General features: G+C 29.8%; 2 protein-coding genes and 1 pseudogene across 3 annotated transcripts in view; 1 reads left to right on the top strand and 2 right to left on the bottom strand.

The window, feature by feature from the left end:
- Positions 1 to 1,451, bottom strand: part of LOC105111411 (uncharacterized) — a 4,611-nt gene extending 3,160 nt beyond the window's left edge. Inside the window, exons 1-5 of the mRNA XM_011006755.1 lie at positions 1,154 to 1,451; positions 998 to 1,078; positions 769 to 905; positions 612 to 688; positions 7 to 18 (exon numbers count right to left, since the gene is read on the bottom strand). Coding sequence (XP_011005057.1) covers positions 7 to 18; positions 612 to 688; positions 769 to 905; positions 998 to 1,078; positions 1,154 to 1,274 — 428 coding nt within the window. The 5' untranslated portion in view covers positions 1,275 to 1,451. The remainder of the gene's footprint in view (positions 1 to 6; positions 19 to 611; positions 689 to 768; positions 906 to 997; positions 1,079 to 1,153) is intronic.
- Positions 1,452 to 7,457: 6,006 nt separating this feature from the next.
- LOC105111405 (protein MODIFIER OF SNC1 11-like) lies at positions 7,458 to 11,439 on the top strand. 2 transcript variants are annotated; one of them, XM_011006748.1, is made up of 6 exons: positions 7,458 to 7,939; positions 9,216 to 9,302; positions 9,419 to 9,547; positions 9,642 to 9,699; positions 9,799 to 9,864; positions 10,199 to 11,439. In XM_011006748.1, exons 1-5 carry the CDS (start codon positions 7,644 to 7,646, stop codon positions 9,835 to 9,837), a joined length of 609 nt encoding a protein of 202 aa, XP_011005050.1. In that variant the 5' UTR covers positions 7,458 to 7,643; the 3' UTR covers positions 9,838 to 9,864; positions 10,199 to 11,439. The 2 variants fall into 2 exon arrangements, with proteins under 2 accessions (XP_011005050.1, XP_011005049.1); XM_011006747.1 differs by having other exon boundaries at positions 7,459 to 7,939; positions 10,087 to 11,424.
- Positions 11,440 to 13,579: 2,140 nt separating this feature from the next.
- Positions 13,580 to 15,657, bottom strand: LOC105111412 (probable protein phosphatase 2C 38; annotated as a pseudogene).
- Positions 15,658 to 18,841: the final 3,184 nt, after the last annotated feature.

The following is an 18,841-nucleotide window of genomic DNA, read 5'->3' on the forward strand; positions in this document are numbered from 1 at the left end:
CTTTGCTCCAAAATATATCTGAAATGATCCATGATATTCATTATGGTGGATATCACTCAAGCTTAATGGTACAGACTGGCAAATGCCAGACAAGATATCAAACAAAGAAGTCAAAGAAAATAGCTATTTTGGACAACACTTAGCAGAAACAATTGTAGAAATTAAAGTTTAAAATGCAAAATATATGCAGTGAAAAAATACTTATTAAAGAAACGGCCCAGAACTAGCTAGTTTCACCTACCGTGTCTTTTCAGGAGCTTCATACTATATTCCCATCAATTCTCCATTGCCATCAATACAGATTAATAAAGAGGGTTCCATGAAAGCCAAAATACAGACCAGGGCCTAAGCAACTGGGCATAATATTTTTCACTACACAATACCTACTACATGCATAGATCCTTTCCAGAACAATAATAGCACCTGTTTCATACTCTCACAATCTCATTTTCCTTCATTCTTACATTTTAGCACTTTTAAAAAAAAAAATCTTGTAGGTCCTAAATCTTAACATGATGCATAATATAAAAAGAAAATCCAAAATAGACAAATCATGTGTCGAATCAACAGGGAAAAAAGGGGGGAGGTTTCACAGGGTAAAATTATGGTACCCGGCAAAAAACTCAGACGCCTTGCCAACACCATCCTTCAAACCAACACCAAAGCCAAATGCCACAGCAGTGCACACCTGCAAGAACCATTGAATACATTTATTCGAAGCTAGACAATGACGGAACCAACAGATTAAGGATGCACAAAGTCACTTACACATAAAGCAACAGTTTTAACCGATGTCTTATAATTTCCTTTAACTTTCTCCTCTGCTTTATCCACAGATGGGGGAGCAGTAGAGGTAATAAATTTGCCAACATCATCGCGTGTCTGAGAACTCGTCTTCACAGCTTCTGCAGATTTAAAGAGGAAAAAAAAAGAGAGCAAATGATACGCATAATTTATATGAACAAAGCTGGAATCCCTTAAAAAATGGTACAAAAACCTGAAGGGGATAGATCATCCTCCTGTTCAGTGCCCCTTGCACATGAAATTGGAGAATTCTGGCCACGGCGTTTGCTAATGACTGCAATTCAACATTTGAACAACGATTAAAAACTGAATTCATGCAAATGTAAAGAGAGGGAGGGAGAGAGTGGACCTGTATTGAAAGAAGGGAGATGAGGATGAGAGAATTGGACACTAGAAGTGTAATTAGCTGGCGAAACCTTGAGGGAGAGTGGAATGATGCTATTATTGTGGATTACTGAAGTTAATCTCATTGTGTTTTTTTTTTTTAGGGATTTGTAGATTAGATGGAGAATTTAGAGTTGAAATTCCAAATAAGAAAAAAGGGAATGGAACGATGAGAATGGAAGACAGACAGAGAGGGAGAGAGAGATGGCTTAGTTTATTTAACAGTCTCTTATGCGACCCAGCAGCACTAAAAGTTCCAGCTCCTTTGTTCTAGGTTTGCGACTTGCGTAACAGGCAGATCGGCAAAAGTTACCAGGCCAGCGATTCACCGTGAGTTATTAAAAAAAAATACAAAATAAAATACTATCAAAGCGTTTTAAGACAGGACGAAAAATTCTGATTATAAATTTAAAATGTGAAAAAGGAGGCTTTTATGCACGATATATGTTTGGTATTATAATAATTATTATAATTATAATTTAAAAAATATATTTTTATAAAAAAATATTTTTAGTGAAGATTAGTTTAGAAAAATATATGTTTAATTAAAACTATATTTAAAATTAGAGTTGATTAAAAAGTAGTTTAATTTATTTAGTTAAGAATACTTTTAAAATTGAAATTATAAAATAATTTTAAAAAATATATATTGATATTTATGATTTTTAATTTAAATGTTATAGATTTAACCATTGTTATTATATCATGAAATAAATAATATTTTATATAAAATATTTTTTATTATTCCATTAAACTATCTATAATTTTATCACGTATAAAATACATTCAACAATGACAACAAATTTCATAATTTTTTTAAGAGCGCAACAACATCAAATAAAATATAATCAGGAACAAGACTGAGATTGCGATCAAATTATGCAAATTTTATATCATCAAATAATTTCGATCTAATTTATGTAGTGTCATTAAATAATATTTAAAACTATTTTTTTAAATAAAATACAATTAAAATAAAAAAGATTGTTTTATTAGGTAGGACCGGTTCAATATATTTTTAGTTTTAAACTAGATCTATCCGACCGAGACAATAAAAAATGTCTCCACTATTCACTTGAACATTAGAACCATACTCCACTGTTAATGAGTAAATTCTTAACACAAAAGGCTGCAAAGATCTACTTTTTATAAACCTATGAACACCATTATAAAGGATGAGTCCTACCAAAAAACCTATAGCTTTTACTTATAGTCAAATAATAAAAATGGTAATGTAAGTGAATATTATCCATAATCATGATATTAAATAATTATTTAATGTTATTAGGATTTTTTTAATTAAATATCAAGTCAAGAATACGAGAGATAGGCACACTAAAAAAAGTCATTAGATTTTTTTATATATAAAAAAATAAAAATAAAATAAAATAATTTGCTAGGATAACCTCTCTTTTTTTATTAATATGTATTATCTATATAAAAAAAAACATTATGTTCCTTTATATTAAAATAAACATAAAAAGGATTTTTATCCGATTAAAAGTGTTTTTATCTCATTAAATCATATAGGTCAAACTAGAGATTCTCAACTCGACTTCATGGTTGGAATTGTTATTAAATTGTATAAAAATTGAGCTAATATAATTTGTTTAATTTGATGGGTTCATTCACGGTATGACCACCCTGATAAAAACTAGGTTTAATTAAAACAGGTTGTAAATGTTATTATTTTAATTTTTTAAATAAAAGTTCACATGGTGATACTTTGGGTGGACCCAGGTCTCAAGGTTTGACCCAATTGATTTGGTTATAAAAACATTTAAGAAATGCTATGTAGACCTTTAAAAAAATTCATTTGTGTTTTTAAATTTGAAAAAAATTGGACTTAAAATATAAAATCAACCTAATTTTAAAAACTTTGTTGGGACTTATTTTTCTTTCTAAGCAAGATAAAAATAAAAAAAATACATTAATGGAACTCTTATTATAAAAAAAATAATAATAATGTCATGCTAAAAACAACCTTTATATGGTTAGAATCTTTATCAATTGATAACTTTTTTTTTGTTTTACTTTTATAATTTTTTTCATTGTTTTTCAATGATTTTCTATCTTAAACCATGGATTAAAATGAAAACAAAATAAAATTTTAGATCAAAATGTTTGATCCCCAAACTAAACTGATCAAAAAGGATATTTAATAAAAACTATATGTAAAATTTATAAAAACAAAAAACTAGAGAGAAAAGTTTTTTGATAACAGGATTGTCTTTTTTAAAAAAAATTTAACTCTTTATTTTTTAATCCCATGCAAACAATAAAAATAAATAGATTTTTGCAAAATTAAAAATCAATATCTTGTCGAGACTACTGTAATAACTTGGAGTGTGGGAAGGAACAATTTTTAAGGTCGATTCTGAGTAAAAACAATGTTAAAGAATTAATTAAAATAAAATTGAAGAAAAAGAAAAGAAAAAAATGTTGCAGTGAAAATCTAAAAACATCAAAATACTTTTTAAAATGTTTTTATTTTAACATCAACGTATTAGAATAATTTTAAAATATTAAAAAAATATTAATTTAAAAAAAAAATTAAAAAAATTAAATTTACTTTTGAAACACTAAAAAAAAAAAAAGGTAAAATTAAATATCGGGAATTCAACCGAGGTTCTATATTGACTCCCAGTCAAGTTTTGTAAGTTTTTTTTCATTGATTTCACAAAATGTATAACCATTTAAGAGTTACATATTATAACATTTGGTTTTTTTCTTAGCTTCATAAATGTTAATATAACATATGTTTGACAATTTTTTTTCTTTTAATTTTATATTAGATAAAATTTTAACTGAAAGAGTTATGAGGATATAAACTTTAATATTTTGTTTTTCGTCACCGCATGAACATGTGCTCTGGGGATTGAGTCACGTGTAGGTATGTGATTTGAAAGAGGATAAATGAACAAGTTTATGACAGATGTCACTCACTTATTTGTTAATACGTTGGCCGTTGAATTTTCGGTCCATTTTTCATATGGCTGAGAATTTCTTTTAAAGAAAACGGAATATGGCAATGAAAAGGCTAAATTACATCCACTCGCTATCTTCTTCATATTTATATTTAAATACATTAATTGCCTATAATATCACGACGCATCACTATTATTAATTATTAAAAGAAACTAAAAAGAATATTGAAATTACTATAGCAAAAAACATCGCAGCCCAAAATTCATAAGTATTGTGGGTTATAACAATTAATCAAAAAATAAAAGGGGTACTAAAATTCCTATAGTAAAAAACATTGTGACTTAACAAACTTATAAACACCATCAATTATAATAGTGAATTCATAATTTTTTTTTATTTCTTTATTTTTTTTTATTTCTTTATATTTAATTGATTTAAAATTGAATTTTATAATTTGTTTTTATTATCTTTACATTGGATTCTTAAAGTGTTTGGAAAAAAAATTCAGCTCAATTCGAGAAAATCAAAATTGATATCATTGACTTGAGAAATTTAAAACGTTATGGATGAATTTGAAACTTGGCAATTCAAAGACTAATTTGAACATAACAAAAAAAACAAGAATTGTTTGCTGAAAAATTAAGTTTTGTAATTTGTTTTATTTGTTTTATACGAGGTAATTCTAGTTTTCAGATAGGAATATTAGGATAGTTCTCCCAGGCTGGCTGAATTTTTTTTTTCAATATTATCTTTTAATATTGAGTTGATTGAAAATTAAAATTCATCTTCCCTTTTTATTTTTTTTCCATAAGATTGTTATAATATCATGATTTAGTTCGTGGGTTTGATGAATTAAACTAAGTTGTTATAAGTTTTTTTGTTATTTTTTTTAATAGATTTTTTTATTTGCAATATCATCCTTTAACATTACAATAGTCTGTAATTAGACCTCGCAATTCTTTTCAATAAGGTTATCTCATTATGATGACCGATGTTGCAAGTTTGAAAGATTTACCGAAGTTATCTCAAGTTATTTTTATGGTCTTTTTTTAAAAATTGAACATTTTTATGTTCATTATCAACATTTCATCATCAAGTTGATTGAAAATTAAGTATCGTGTTTCCTTTCAATATGATTGATGTGGGATTATTTTATTCTCATAATCTTTATCGCAGCTTGTGTGGTTAACTCAAGTTAACTTGAGCTATTTTTTTTATTTTTTTATTAGATTGAATTTTTTTTAATTTCATCATTCAATATTAAATTAAGAAATTGACTCTGTAATTTTTTTTTAATTTGTTTTTTATACAATTATCACAATTTCATAATCTTGGTTAAGGATTGTGCTAGCTAACCAAAGTTGGTTTATGTCAATCAAGTTTGTTATAATCTCAATTTGTTTTTTTTTTTTAAAGATGTTATATGGTATGTCACCATCTCAATATTTAAAACATGAATTATCTAACATGCATTAGATTTAGAATTCATAAAATTTTTTTGCTTGAAAACATGTTAGCAATGCATTTATATTTTTTTATGTTTAGAAAAAAAATAATTCTATAATGTTGTAAACCACAAATCTAGTTATTAATAAAAACCAAAAAGACTAGTGAGATCATTGAACATAAAAGACATGATTCATTATGAATTGGGATATTGATTTCTTTTATCCTTCAACATTTTTTTCTTTGACCATTAAAACTTTTTTTTTATTTTGTTATTTTTCATTATGTTGTCATGGAATTGAGCTTAATAATTTATTTTGATTTCATTTCTATAAAGTTATCACGGTGTATAAAAAAAGTCACAATATTAAGTTAGTATTTGATTTTGTATTAAAAAAATTCAATTTTATTACCTATAAAAAAAATAAAAATTCAAGATCAAAATTAATACCGATGTAAAATAACCAAGGTTTTTCCCTTTTTGTCACCGTTCATCCATAGCCTTTAAAAGAAGTTTGTATATGAGATTTTTTATTTCATTTTTGATTTTTTTAATTTGAAAATTATATATGTTGTTACAAAACTTTATTTTATCCACATTTCATTCCTTAAATTTTGAAAAATGAAAGAGAAACATATTAAAAAAAAGATAAATGAGAGAGAAAAAGACTGTTTATTCATCTTTTACGAGTAAAAAATGTCAAATTTGATATTAATGTATCTTTCTTAATAAAAGTAGTATTATTGAGATATTTTTGAACTTCTATATTTTTTTAATAAAATATATCAAAGTTAAAAAGTTTTGTTGATTTATTTTTTTTATTTTTAAATTAAAGTATTTTGAGTTGAAAAATTAGTTTATTAAAGTTTTACTATTGGTTAGACTTGAAATATATTTTTTAATGTTTAAAAAACCCTACTTGATTTTGTACTACCTCCTAGATACCTAGAATTTAGTTTAACAAATAATCACTTGTTTGCTTTATTTTTTTAAAATAATAAAGGTTGAATAATATGCTATTAATTTTGAAAAAAATAATTTAAAATTAAAAACATGAGATTTAAGATTTGTGTATTTAGATCGTTTATTTTTTATATTTTCACGCATGCGAAGTATCGAGAAATAATCAAATATTAAATTAAAAATCAATTATATAAAATTAAATTTTGAGCTATAATTAAAAGAAATTAAAAAAATAAATAATAAAAAAAACCTTATGTTGAGATAGAGAAAAAAATTCAATTTGGTTTATAAACTTTCAATTAAAATATTAATTTTCTCTTTAAAATTTTAGAATTTTATGTTTTGATTTTCTTATATATTTTAGTCTTTAAATAACAAGAAAGAGAAGAGAAAATTATTGAAAAATAAAATAAAAGAGAAATAAGTCAGTTAGACATATTGTAATAAAAAAATAATTTTAGTGTCAAGAAATTGGACTTGCATGGAGAAGTTTCATGAACAATAACTATTTCAATTTTATAGAAAAATATTTTCCTTAAAAAATAAAAAAAATAAAAAATAATTCATTTTTCAAGAAAATATTTTACAATAAAATAAATATTTTTTAGATAAATAAATTTTGCAAAACAAACAAATCTACAGTGAATATAATAATAAACATTTACTTTTAATAAATTTCAATTGACATGGTCCATTTTTTTAATTATTTTTAATCAATGCTAGTATTTAAGATTTTTTTAATTGTTATCTTATTTTTTATAGATAATATATTTTCATTTATTTTCTCTTACTGCATTTACTAAGTTTTTTGAAAAAAAAATTATTCTGACACTTTAGTTATTCGTGAATAATCAAATAGGCGTATACTTTTCAGTTAATTAGATGCCATGTGTCAAACGATGAATAGCAAGAGCATTTAAACGAAGGAAGGATGGCTTTGAAGAATTTGTCCAAAGACATATAAGTAGGATTACCCCCACACCCATTCTCTTTACAACTGCTCGCTTATCCCTCGATTTGCACTCTAACATCGAGCCAAGCAACAAACATCTCCAAATCCAGCCAGAGTCTCTTTCTCCAGCTTTCAACGTGTTATCTCCCACCTCTAACTCTCTCAATGGCAACCGAAAAAGAAAATCCTTCAACTGCCGCCGCCATCACCGTTGAAGATAACCCTAGCCAAACCCTAGACACAGCGGTCCCTGCTTCTACCAAGCCAGATCGAGTCGAAGATTCTACCAACACTGCATCATCTACCGTTGACTCAGCTACAGAAGGGGCTGCGCAGGGCGCCGATAATTCAAAGAGCGCTGCCCCGGCCACCGACACTGACAAGAAGATCCGCCGTGCTGAGCGGTTTGGAATTACTGTTCAGCTTTCCGAGCAAGAGAAGCGCAATTCTCGTGCTGAAAGGTATAAAAATATATTTGTTTTCATGTTTTAGATTCTTTCTTTTTTATTTGCTATTTTAAACTTCGCAATTAGGGTTTTGAGTTTCTTTCTTTATTTCGGGAGGGGGGGTTAAATTAGGAAAAGAAACCCTTATTTTGCCTGGGATTAATGGACCTTGATTGAAATTTATCTAATAAGAATGTACATAATTCTCGATTATTTTGGCCCAAAGTTTAGGCTTTTACCTGGGCCATTCTAGGATGTTCAGAATTGGTGTTCGTGATGCTGCTGCTTATGTGCTGTTTTAGGACATGCCTGAGTCTTTTCTTGAAGATTTGTATTTTTTTTGTGTGTAAACTTTTACCTTTTTTCTCACCAAGGAATATGTCTCTGGCATATGGAGATTTTTTTTGGGGAAGTGGGGTTTGTCGCTAGTGTTCTTTTGGGAGCTTAACTATTTATAATTGAAACTGGATAATAAAAAGTTAATAAAGCTAGTTATGGAGGACTTCATTTCTAGATTTGCATGCATGTGCTGCTGTGCAGGCACTGGTATAAAGCTTGAGTCTGTGAACAAGCTTTGATTAGGCGTGTGTGCTTGTGCTTATGCATGCATGCAAGTGGGTCTGTGCATGGGAGGGTGCTGTGTTGATGACTGCAGGTTTTCGTCCATGTGGTTGTGTTTTCTGTGAGTTCTATGTTCCAATGGTGTTTTGCGAATGGAAATGTCTGTGCAGAACTTGATTTCCCTTTTCAACTGACTGAAATTGTCATATGTGAACCCTTTTCTGGCATGTGGAGATGCTTTATTGGGGATGGGGTTTGTCTCCAGTGTACTTTTGGTAGCTCAACTGGTGATTTTGTGAAGTAGAGTGTGACATTTTTTTCATGTTTTGATGTTTGGGAAGCTTAAACTGTAATTTTGCTTCTATAATGGTTGCAAAATTGATCTTAATTGTTTAGAAAGGTGGTGTGCATTTGGTTTGATCTATTATTCTATTTATAATACAAATTGAATAGTTGGAGTCCTTAAAGCAAGGCATGGGGAGCTCATTTGCATGCATTTTACACTGTGCTGGCCCTGGTGTCTAGCTTTTGTCTGTGAAGGAACTTTCACTTTGGTGTGCTGTGCTTATGTGCAAGTGGAAATGGGTCTATGTGTGGGAAAGTGCTGTCTGGATCAGTTGAGTTTGTATGTGCCAATGGCATTTTGTCCGTGGAGATGTCTGTGAAGAACTTGATTCCCCTTTTCTATTCACTAACTGAAATTGTCGCATGTGAACCTATCATGTTGTAGGTTTGGCACTGGATCACAGGGGCCAGAGTCAGAGTCAGACTCGGTGAAGAAATCAGAGGAGCTGAAGAGGAAGGCTAGAGCAGAGAGGTCTTATTCCATGTTCCACCCTGGGCTTAAATAGCTTTAGTTTAATTGATCCAGTCTTGTTTTTCAATTTACTGCTCCCGCAGTTTTGTTCTAAAACTTTTTATTTGTTTCTCCAGGTTTGGGATTCCTGTGCCACCCACAGCTACTGCTGAGGAGACGAAGAAGAAAGCTCGTCATGAAAGATTTGCACCAGCTCAAAAAATAGATGCACTTGAAGAAAACAAAAGGAAGGCAAGGGCTCTCAGGTCTGTTTAACTGGAAACTGCGCTGAATTGTTCAGAATTTACAATGCTTGTGATTCATGAGAATCATGACTAACAGGCTACTCTATGCTTCCAGGTTTTCACAAAGTTCATCTGGTTCCCTATCAATGAATGGCAAGGGGGATCTTGAGCCAGTAAGACCTTTCATGGATAGCTTTTCCATTTCATCGATTGTCATTTATATTTATGTTAGTTCTCCTTGCTGAACTTTCTTTTGTTTGTTCCTCAATCAGAAGGCAGCTATTGCAGGCAAGGCTGGTGGAGGGTCTTGAAAAGAGATTTCCTTTGATATTTTTTAGGTATTATTTGAGTTTTCATTTTCTAATTTTCAATTATTAATTTTTTTTGCGGGAATAATTGTTAAGTATTTATTGAAATATGCTTTACATTGGAAGCTCCCATATTAGACATATTGATCTGAATTGGCATTTTATCTATTGATCAGTTTTTCAGTCTTGTTTATATAAGTTTCAATCGAGCTACTTCATTCAATCTTGGTTTTTGTTTTGTTGTTTTGTCAGGTTTAGTGTTATAACATGAGAGATTCTCTTAGTGGCTTCTATTCTCATTTTAATTTTCCAGCAAAAGAACTCCCAGATGCAGCACTCTTCATTCTTGGATAATTATCTAAAGGGCATTTGACAGGATTTTGGCACTCTTATTTCAGACTACCTATTGATGTCATTTACCTGGGGCGTAGAGGAATCAACAGGGACTTTGAGTGTTCACTTTTCTCAAAATCTTCTAAAAATATCAGAAGTTCTGAATTTTGAATCTAGGAAATTTTTTAATATTTTAAGCCTGTTTAAAGAAAGTATCAGTGATCTTTTTCTGCTAGACTACATTACCGTGATAAGGATGCGTTGCTAGTGTCTTGTATAGTCATGAAGCTGCTTATGCATGATTCAATATTACATGAGTATCGAGTAGATACTGTGTGTTGCATCATATCATTCATGACATCGAGATTTCAAACATGTTTCCTACTTCACTAAGAATTGGGGATGATTCTTATGACTTAATAAGTGATCCAGGGAATGGGCAATTATGAATTAAATTATGGAGTCTTATTTTGGTTGATGCAAGCATTTATCCATGGACCATGGTCATTCATCAGTCTTTTGCTATTTAGCGGTCATTGAAGCCTATAACCTAAGCAAACAAGCTTTTAGGTAAGCCTGCTATTTTGAATTAGAATATTGGAGAAATGCTGCATTCCTTTTGTTTTGTATGCATGTAAAGCACGCATATGTTTTCGATCCTTTGGAGAAACTTCAGTGAACTAGAATCAGTTTTTATCATTTTTTTTTTTTTTAAATTGTGTTGTTTTTGTTTGTGTTTCATGCCATGACTGCATTTGAACATGTTTCCATAAACCATGGATGGATTGGCTAAGTTCATCCCAAATTCCTGTGTTTACACAATACTATCAGGTGTTTTGATCTGTAAGATCTGGATATAGATGCATGTGCTCCTTAAGGCAACAGAGTTTCGCGAGGTGTAAGGCTACTAAAGGAAATGTTGTCTAGTTAGTTATTCAGAATTTCTGATATTCTTTCTGGTATTTTGAGATCAGTGAACACTCTTTGAAGGTGTTATTGATTATTTTTTTCGGCCTCATACTGAATTGCTCTGCAAGGTAGACAACTGGGAATGGAAGATATCTTGATAACTGGTCTGCTGATTTAAGTGTATCCATTACAACTTGCGAAAACACAGCATCTGAAGTTCTTGTAATTGATATTTAGGGATGGAAAGACCAGGATGATTGGGAGAATTTGTAGAATTTGTTTTAATTCTTTTGTTTCCTTTTCCATATTTGCAAATTCATATATGTATTTGGTGTTGATTTCCTTTTCTGGTGTTGGTGTGAATTTTATTTTCAGAGTCTAGGAGTTTGCAGTGCCATCTCTTGCCCAAATGATGTGTGCACCTCGGTTGATGTGTTGTGTGTCAGATGGAAGGAAGACTTGTGTTGATTTTTCTAAGTTAATTAATCGACAAAGGTGGGAAAATGTTAGGTTTATATGGGGAAATTATAGCATGAGTCAATTTTTTAGCTTGTATCCTGCGTCCAGCTAATGTGCTGGAGAGTTCTTTGAAGCAAGGCCCTGGATTTCTTCCCTTTTCCTGAGCCTTGGTTCAAACGTTCCAGGAAGAAGATGATATTGTCACCAGAAACGGATTGTGACAAATGTAGAAGTAGAGTACTGCTTGAATTTTTTCAAATGGAATTTAAATCTTAAAAAATAAACAAAAGCAAATTAGAAGGGTTTTTTTTTTTTGATTTCTTACAGTAATTCTAAATAAAAAGAAGACCCTTCTAGCTTTGGTTCTTTATCATATTACAAAGGTATGTATAGTGATACAAACTATTTTTGGATTTTATTGAGTGGAGTAGAATGAATCAAGGATAAATTTTTATTTTTATTTTTATTATTAATAAAGAAGAAATGGTCTTTACCAAAAAAATATTGTTGGTCTATTATCATGGATTTACAAATGTGTATTTCTTTGGTAAGTGGCATTGAAATATGCTATTTTTAAAATATAAATATATGTTTTTAATGGTGAATAGCTTATTTAAAAGTATATAAGTTGTTTTATTATGTGAAAATTATACGAGGATGGGTTTTTAGATTTAGTTCATCCTTGCGAGATCATGACTCAGTCATTGTAGCATGTGTGTCGCCTAGGGCATTAGATATGTAATAACTTGATGTCATCTTCACCTTTCTCTGGTTTATGAATCGTGATCTGTTTAGGATTTTAAATTTAATGGTGGTATTTAAACATGAAGATTGTGTTCATTGCGAAACTTAACCTAACACTTTACAGCACGAGTTGGTAATAGCCATGCACTATCTGTGTTTGCGTTCCTAAAGTCACCTTTTTTTTTGAAGAGGAATCGCTTTGATTACTTGCTATTTGAATGAACAATGTAGTATAAAAAAGAATGAAAATGTTTATTTTTATAATCTTATCATTTTGTTTTTCTTTATTTTATAATAATTTGGGATTTAATTTCATATAAGATGAGAAATCTTTCACTTCTAAATTTAATGGGATGAATTCTATCTCGATGATATCAAATCAAATCAATATAATAAATAACAATATGTTAACTTTTAAATAGATTTATTGTCGAGAATTGAAAAATATAACATAGAAAGATCATTTATTTATACTAAATCCAAAAATAAATTCATGATACAATTGAAAATTTCTTTATTTTGTTATTTTATTTATCATTCTTTTTTTTTTTCTATAAAACATTCTCTTTTCTTGTAGAATCATCTAACTAGTATGATTTAGTTGTTTTTAAACTTGCATAAGTTACAAACATCTTTAAGACTACGATAAATAATATATTGTTGTTAATAACAGTTATTTGTTCCTGATATTTTCTACTGTCATCACTGTTAATATTGCTTGACAATGCATTATTATTTATTATAAAATAATTTATAGATTCTATTTTTATATTAACAACAAAAAATGATTTCTGAATTAAGAAATAAAATAGTTAAGGTTGTTTTTTCAATTCAATCTCACAATAATTTTAAATAATATAATTGAATATAATTATATGATTCAATATTTTATTTTATTTCAAATATAATAACAAATAAATTGAGTTCAAATTACATGTAATTTCACATATGATTTGACTCGGAATCATCATGATATAATTATGCATGATTCTACTTTCACGTGAGATGGTGGCAGTGTGTAGAAGTAGAGCAAAGGTTTCGCTTGTTTCCCTGTGAATCTGACTGGTATGCTCAAACGATGTTCGATGCTGCAGGCCATCATGGAGCCTGAATTAATAACAAGCTATTCACGAAACAGCTCGTCCTGCAACTTAAAAGGCTTAATAAGCTCAATGTCCAAGGGCGAAAAGAAGAAGAAGGAGTTCATGATTTCGTGGACAATAATGCTAAATGACAACTCACCGTTTGAGCACACAAGCACGTCAGGTGCTGGTGAATGTCCCAGTTATGAGCCACAATGCTAATGAATAGCAGCTATGTTAGGATCATAATGGTGTCCTGCCATGTAAAGGCTTCTTGATGGGACTCTCTTTTTTAGTGACTGAATACTGAAAACAGGGATCATGGTGTCGCAAAGACTTGAGGCCTCAATATAAGCGATAATGAGATGTATGCCAAAGATCTTACACAGGAGATGGCCTTGGAAGAGATCAAACACTAGAATCTCGCCACTGAGTTGGATACGGTGGGGATGCTTCCTCCTCTTACAGACAAGGGAGGACTGCTGATCAAATGAGAATCTATTTACACAACTATGAAACTAATATCATCATGAAAAAGTCTTGCGATCTCTTTCAAATCCACATGCCTCATCTCTCTTTTCTTTGCAGCTTCCTGAAGTACTGCTTTAACAAGCCTCCTATCAATTCCCTGCGTTGTAGAGGTGAAAAAAGGATCGAGTTAATGCTTTGAGACAGCTATCTTTCGTTTGTGCGCCTATTATGGACAGCTGCAATGATCATGACAGTTCACTAACACAACATGTTACGTCTTAAATCTTATGAGGAAATTATAGATTATACAATTAATTGAGGTCATTGCAATTTAAATACTATTAATCACTGCAACGTTGCCATGTGAACTACTGGATAAACAGCTGCCAGGATGATTAAACAAGTCTACACATAATGACATGGAGAGAATGGGAGCTTACGTTACTCGGGAAACTTTGGTCATTGTCAACAGCCTCCTGGTTGCTACGATGCTCCCATAGACCATCAGAAGCAAATATGAGGATTTGATCTCCTGGCTGGAGTTTGCGCACTAGTATTTCTGGCTCTAGACATAGGTTTGGCTTGTGGAAAGGTTCAGGCAATCTAAGCTTTGACTGTAGAGGCTCTTGGTTGAGCTCTGACATTCTAAGATAGGCATCTCCTATGGACCTTGAAACCTGCAAAGGTAAATGTCAATATATGGAAAATAGTTACCTTAACCATTTCAGTTTGTTAAGTTCTCATGAACGCAAGTAACATAACACCTCAATGTTTATGAAAAAAATCGTTTTCCTAATGAGTGCAGCGCTATGGAAAGTAGAGCAAATTATGAAAATTTATTTCCATTTCATCAAGTGTTTTCCAGAATACACTGAAACCTCATTCCTTGAGCAGCACTTGAAGTGCATTCTAGCACAAAGCGCAATTGATTGTTAAGATAATTTTGCTCATACAGCTTTCCTTGCGTGTGAGAACATTACAGCAAATTGCCGGAGCATAATCTCTAACATAAACAGCTACGTTTATGGGGATGAAAATGCAAGAAAATTACCTCTGTGATGCCCTTCACGCGCCAAACTTTGTACTTGTGCATGACAATCTGTTAATCATTAATTGGGGTGCGGGTGCAAAGACTGGAGTTCATCTCTCACAGATTCTATATTAGCATTGTACTCCGTAGATAATTGTACTGAAGCAGCTTCCCCGGTTCCTCTATCTGCTCCTCCTAAAACCGCTTGGGAGTCTCCAGCATTTGCTATATATAGCAGTCCATTGCATATGACTCCCACCATACAACATGATCCCACAGATGCCATATTGGCTTACTGAGCCACTGCTTTTTCACAAATGAAAGAAAATCCTCTTCTGTAGCTGCAAAAGCCTTCTTGATAACAGTTTCCGATACATCTTGTTGCTTGGAGACAATTTCTGCATCACAAATAAGCGGAAAATTATTAAAACTAAGGATCTGTCTGTCCATTTGAAAGATACTAGTCAATACTTTGGGCCAACTGGGAAGTTAAATATAGATCCACTAGAGAATCAGTCGATTTGAAATATCAAATAAAACTTCATCAGAAACGGAACACAGATCCCAAGAAAATGGAACAATTTCCTATAAGTTTGAAGATCAAAAGAGTGGAGTAAGTGAGACAATGAGGAACAATTTTCTACAGTCTAACTGTATGTTTCAAGAAAATACATCTAAGTTCTGAACTCCTTTAAACTTGACCAACTTGCAATCTATCTTCATTGGGACACAATCTACTCGGTGACATTACTTGTATACTAAAACGAGTGGGATTTTCAAACGTACATTTGTCATTGTGTATTTTTTTTTTCATTTTAATCCTTAAACTTTGTTTTTGGACAAATAAGTTCTATTTAAGGGGTAATTAATTTTAAATTCTTATGAAAAGAGAGGATTGGAAGATGAAGGGTTGAAATGAAAAACAAGAAAAATATAGATGATGTACCAAATTTTTTGAAAACATTCACTTTAGTCCTCTAACTTAAACAATCATGTAAATTATACAATTCCAGTTCCTCAAAATTGTTGCAATTTCATTTTGCTATAAAGGTTTGTTTTTGTTCCTAGTTAAGAGAGGAGAGAGAAGGGCTGTCGGATTCCAATAATAGAAAATTAAACTTGTTGTTGACATTGATTTAGGCTGCTAAAATGAGAAAGTTTTGTGTCAAATTGTTCAATTTGATGCGGGAAGTTGATACTAAGTGTTTTTATATCTTAAAAGTTCATGAAAAAATAAATTTAAACTCAGGTTAATTTTTGGTTTCGGGTTGATTTCGGTTCTTAAGATGGTTTTTAAGGCCATGAATGGATTTTTCATGATTTCTAAGGTGTTTTATAGGTTTTTTAGATAAAAAAACAGGTTGCAAAATAGGTTTTTGGGTTAAAAAAACATAAACCTCAATTTTCCAAGAATCACAACAGCTGAAATCTAGGCAAAACAGGTAACACATTACTTGTCTCGACAAGCGAGGCATCGTCTATTATTAGTATGCCTGTGAGACCAAAAAAGCCTAGGTCTGATATGATTGCCTAACCCATTACTTTGGATTTGTCATGGTTGCCATGAAAATTTATCTTTAAAGAATACAATTGAAAAGAGATAACGTGATGTCATCGGTTAAAAAATTAAAAATAAAAAAATAGATAAAACCTCCCTTTTTTTTATTTTGTTTAGAGGACCTCTTTTAAATAATAATATTATTTTTTATTATGCGTTTAATTTTTGAAAAAGTTTTTTTGGTTCATCTATGGTTTTTTTATATAAATAAACTATGTTTCTAGAAATTAAAAAAATATTTATTTTCAGATGATATTTTTAAGATGTGTAGTCTTACATGTTATTTTTTTATTTTATTTTATTCAATTAATTTAATGTTCTATTTTTCAAGATTAAATATGTTAATCTATATCTGTCTCTCGATTTTTCAAGTTTTGTTTTTAGATGTCATTAATGATTATTTATTTATTTATTAGTGCATATAACTCTTAATTTATTTGATTACATATGTGCATAAATTTGTTGATTTGTTATATTTTTGAACTATAAAAATATGTTGAAAAAATCTACATATATATTTTTTTATGAAAAGTAAAAATATTTGATCTGTGGTGGAGAGCGGGTCATGTAGCTAGTTATTCACTAAATTTCAAGTCGTGAACTTTATTTTTACATAATTTTCACGGTGTTGTATAGCCTTAAAATCCTGGTTGATCAGATATGCTATTATGTTGTTATCTAAATTATGTTTTTGAAAAACAAAAGATATGCTGAAATTTGTTTTAAGCATTTTGTTTGTTTTAAATTGATTTTCATTTATGATATATTTTATTTTGACTTATTTTGGATTAATTGATTTGAACTTGCTTTTTAAATGGCTTTTTATTATCTTAATTTTTAAAAACCAAAGCCACATTATTATCAGTTATCGAGTTTGTCGGGTTATATGATAATGCAAAACAAATTCCTTCAATCATTTTTTTTATGTTTTTAAAAACTTTATCTGATTCATAATATAATACGGTTCAAAATACTAATATAATTAAAAAAGTTGGGGAATAGTTGTTCACCATGCAGACATATCAATATCAATTGCTTTAGTGATTTTTTTTTATCCTTCAGCTATTTGTTTTCCAATTATACTCCTATTGGCCTAAATTTATTTCCAATTAAATTAATTTATTGAGAGAGGTCAATAATCAAAGAAAAAGAACCAAAGTAAAAAATATTGCAAAGAAGGGTGGCCTTTTCAAACTTAGGATGAAAAATTCATGTTGGTCCTTAAACTTTTAAATTATAAACTTACAGTCCCTCATAACTTGAAAAAATCAATTTTGGCCCCAAATTCTATTTTCCCTTATTTTTTGATCTCCAATTTGAGAGAGACTAGAGAAAGTGGTTGAATTTTGGTGATTAAAAAAAATCTTGATTGTTATTAATTCCAACCATGATTTTTTTTTTTTATTTTTTATGTATGATTTATTTTTTTATTTTTTATGTTGATAAGTTTCATTTAAGGAAGGTGTTTAACCTAGATATTTTTTTTTGTTAACCTTGCGTGATTAGGTAAATATGAGCCCAACAAAATCTCGGTCTCTAATTGATTTTGGGTTTTCAGAATGATTTTTAGGTTGTTTGAGATAATTTATAAGTTTTTTAAAGGTATTTAAATTGTTTTTTTTATATACTTTATATCAAAAAATGGTTGAAATGTGGGTATATTTCGTTGCCTAAAAGTCAAGGCATGGGTATTTTGTACTAAAAAAATATCCCAGGTCACCAAAATCTAGGTATGGTAAGGGATGTGTCGTTTGCTAATTTTTTGTTTTTTTAAAGATTCAAGGGCAAACAATTTGTCGTTTGTCCCATAAAAAAAATAAATTAAAAAGGCCTAGGCACATGGCTGCTCCAAGCTCACTTGCCTTGATTTTTTTAATCTTTTGTTTTTTTTTTATTAGTTTTTTTTTTAATTTAATCCTTCAGATATTTATTTATTGAGAACCAATCTAATATTAGAATTTTTTTAAGCATTATTATAACTCATTGAAAATAAATTAAAATAAATTGTTATTCTCCATTCAAAGCAAAATAAAAAGATGAGATAAACAAATCAATGATAAAAAATAAAATAAAATAAAATTAAAGGATAAAAAAAGAAAAATCATTTTTCCATTCATAAGAAACTATGTCTTGGTGCATACATCCATCAAGTTCGCCTTGTTTTTGCGGGTGCATGTTATCTCCTTCCAAGGCACAATAAGAAATCCCAATTTAAAAATGAGAATAAATTACATCATAATCATAATTTAGTGTGGAATGTAATTTATGCTTTTTTCAGAAACAAAAATTTTCTATCATTCAAAATTTATTATATGTTATTTTTATTTTTATATAAAAAGAGAAAATAAAATTAAAATAAACAACATGAAAAATAAATAGATTTTTATATATTTCTTGGTAGTTGGTTAATGAAAGGTAGTT

Source organism: Populus euphratica, unplaced genomic scaffold (assembly GCF_000495115.2).
Source record: "Populus euphratica unplaced genomic scaffold, PopEup_1.0 scaffold355.1, whole genome shotgun sequence".
NCBI classification, from domain to species: domain Eukaryota; kingdom Viridiplantae; phylum Streptophyta; class Magnoliopsida; order Malpighiales; family Salicaceae; genus Populus; species Populus euphratica.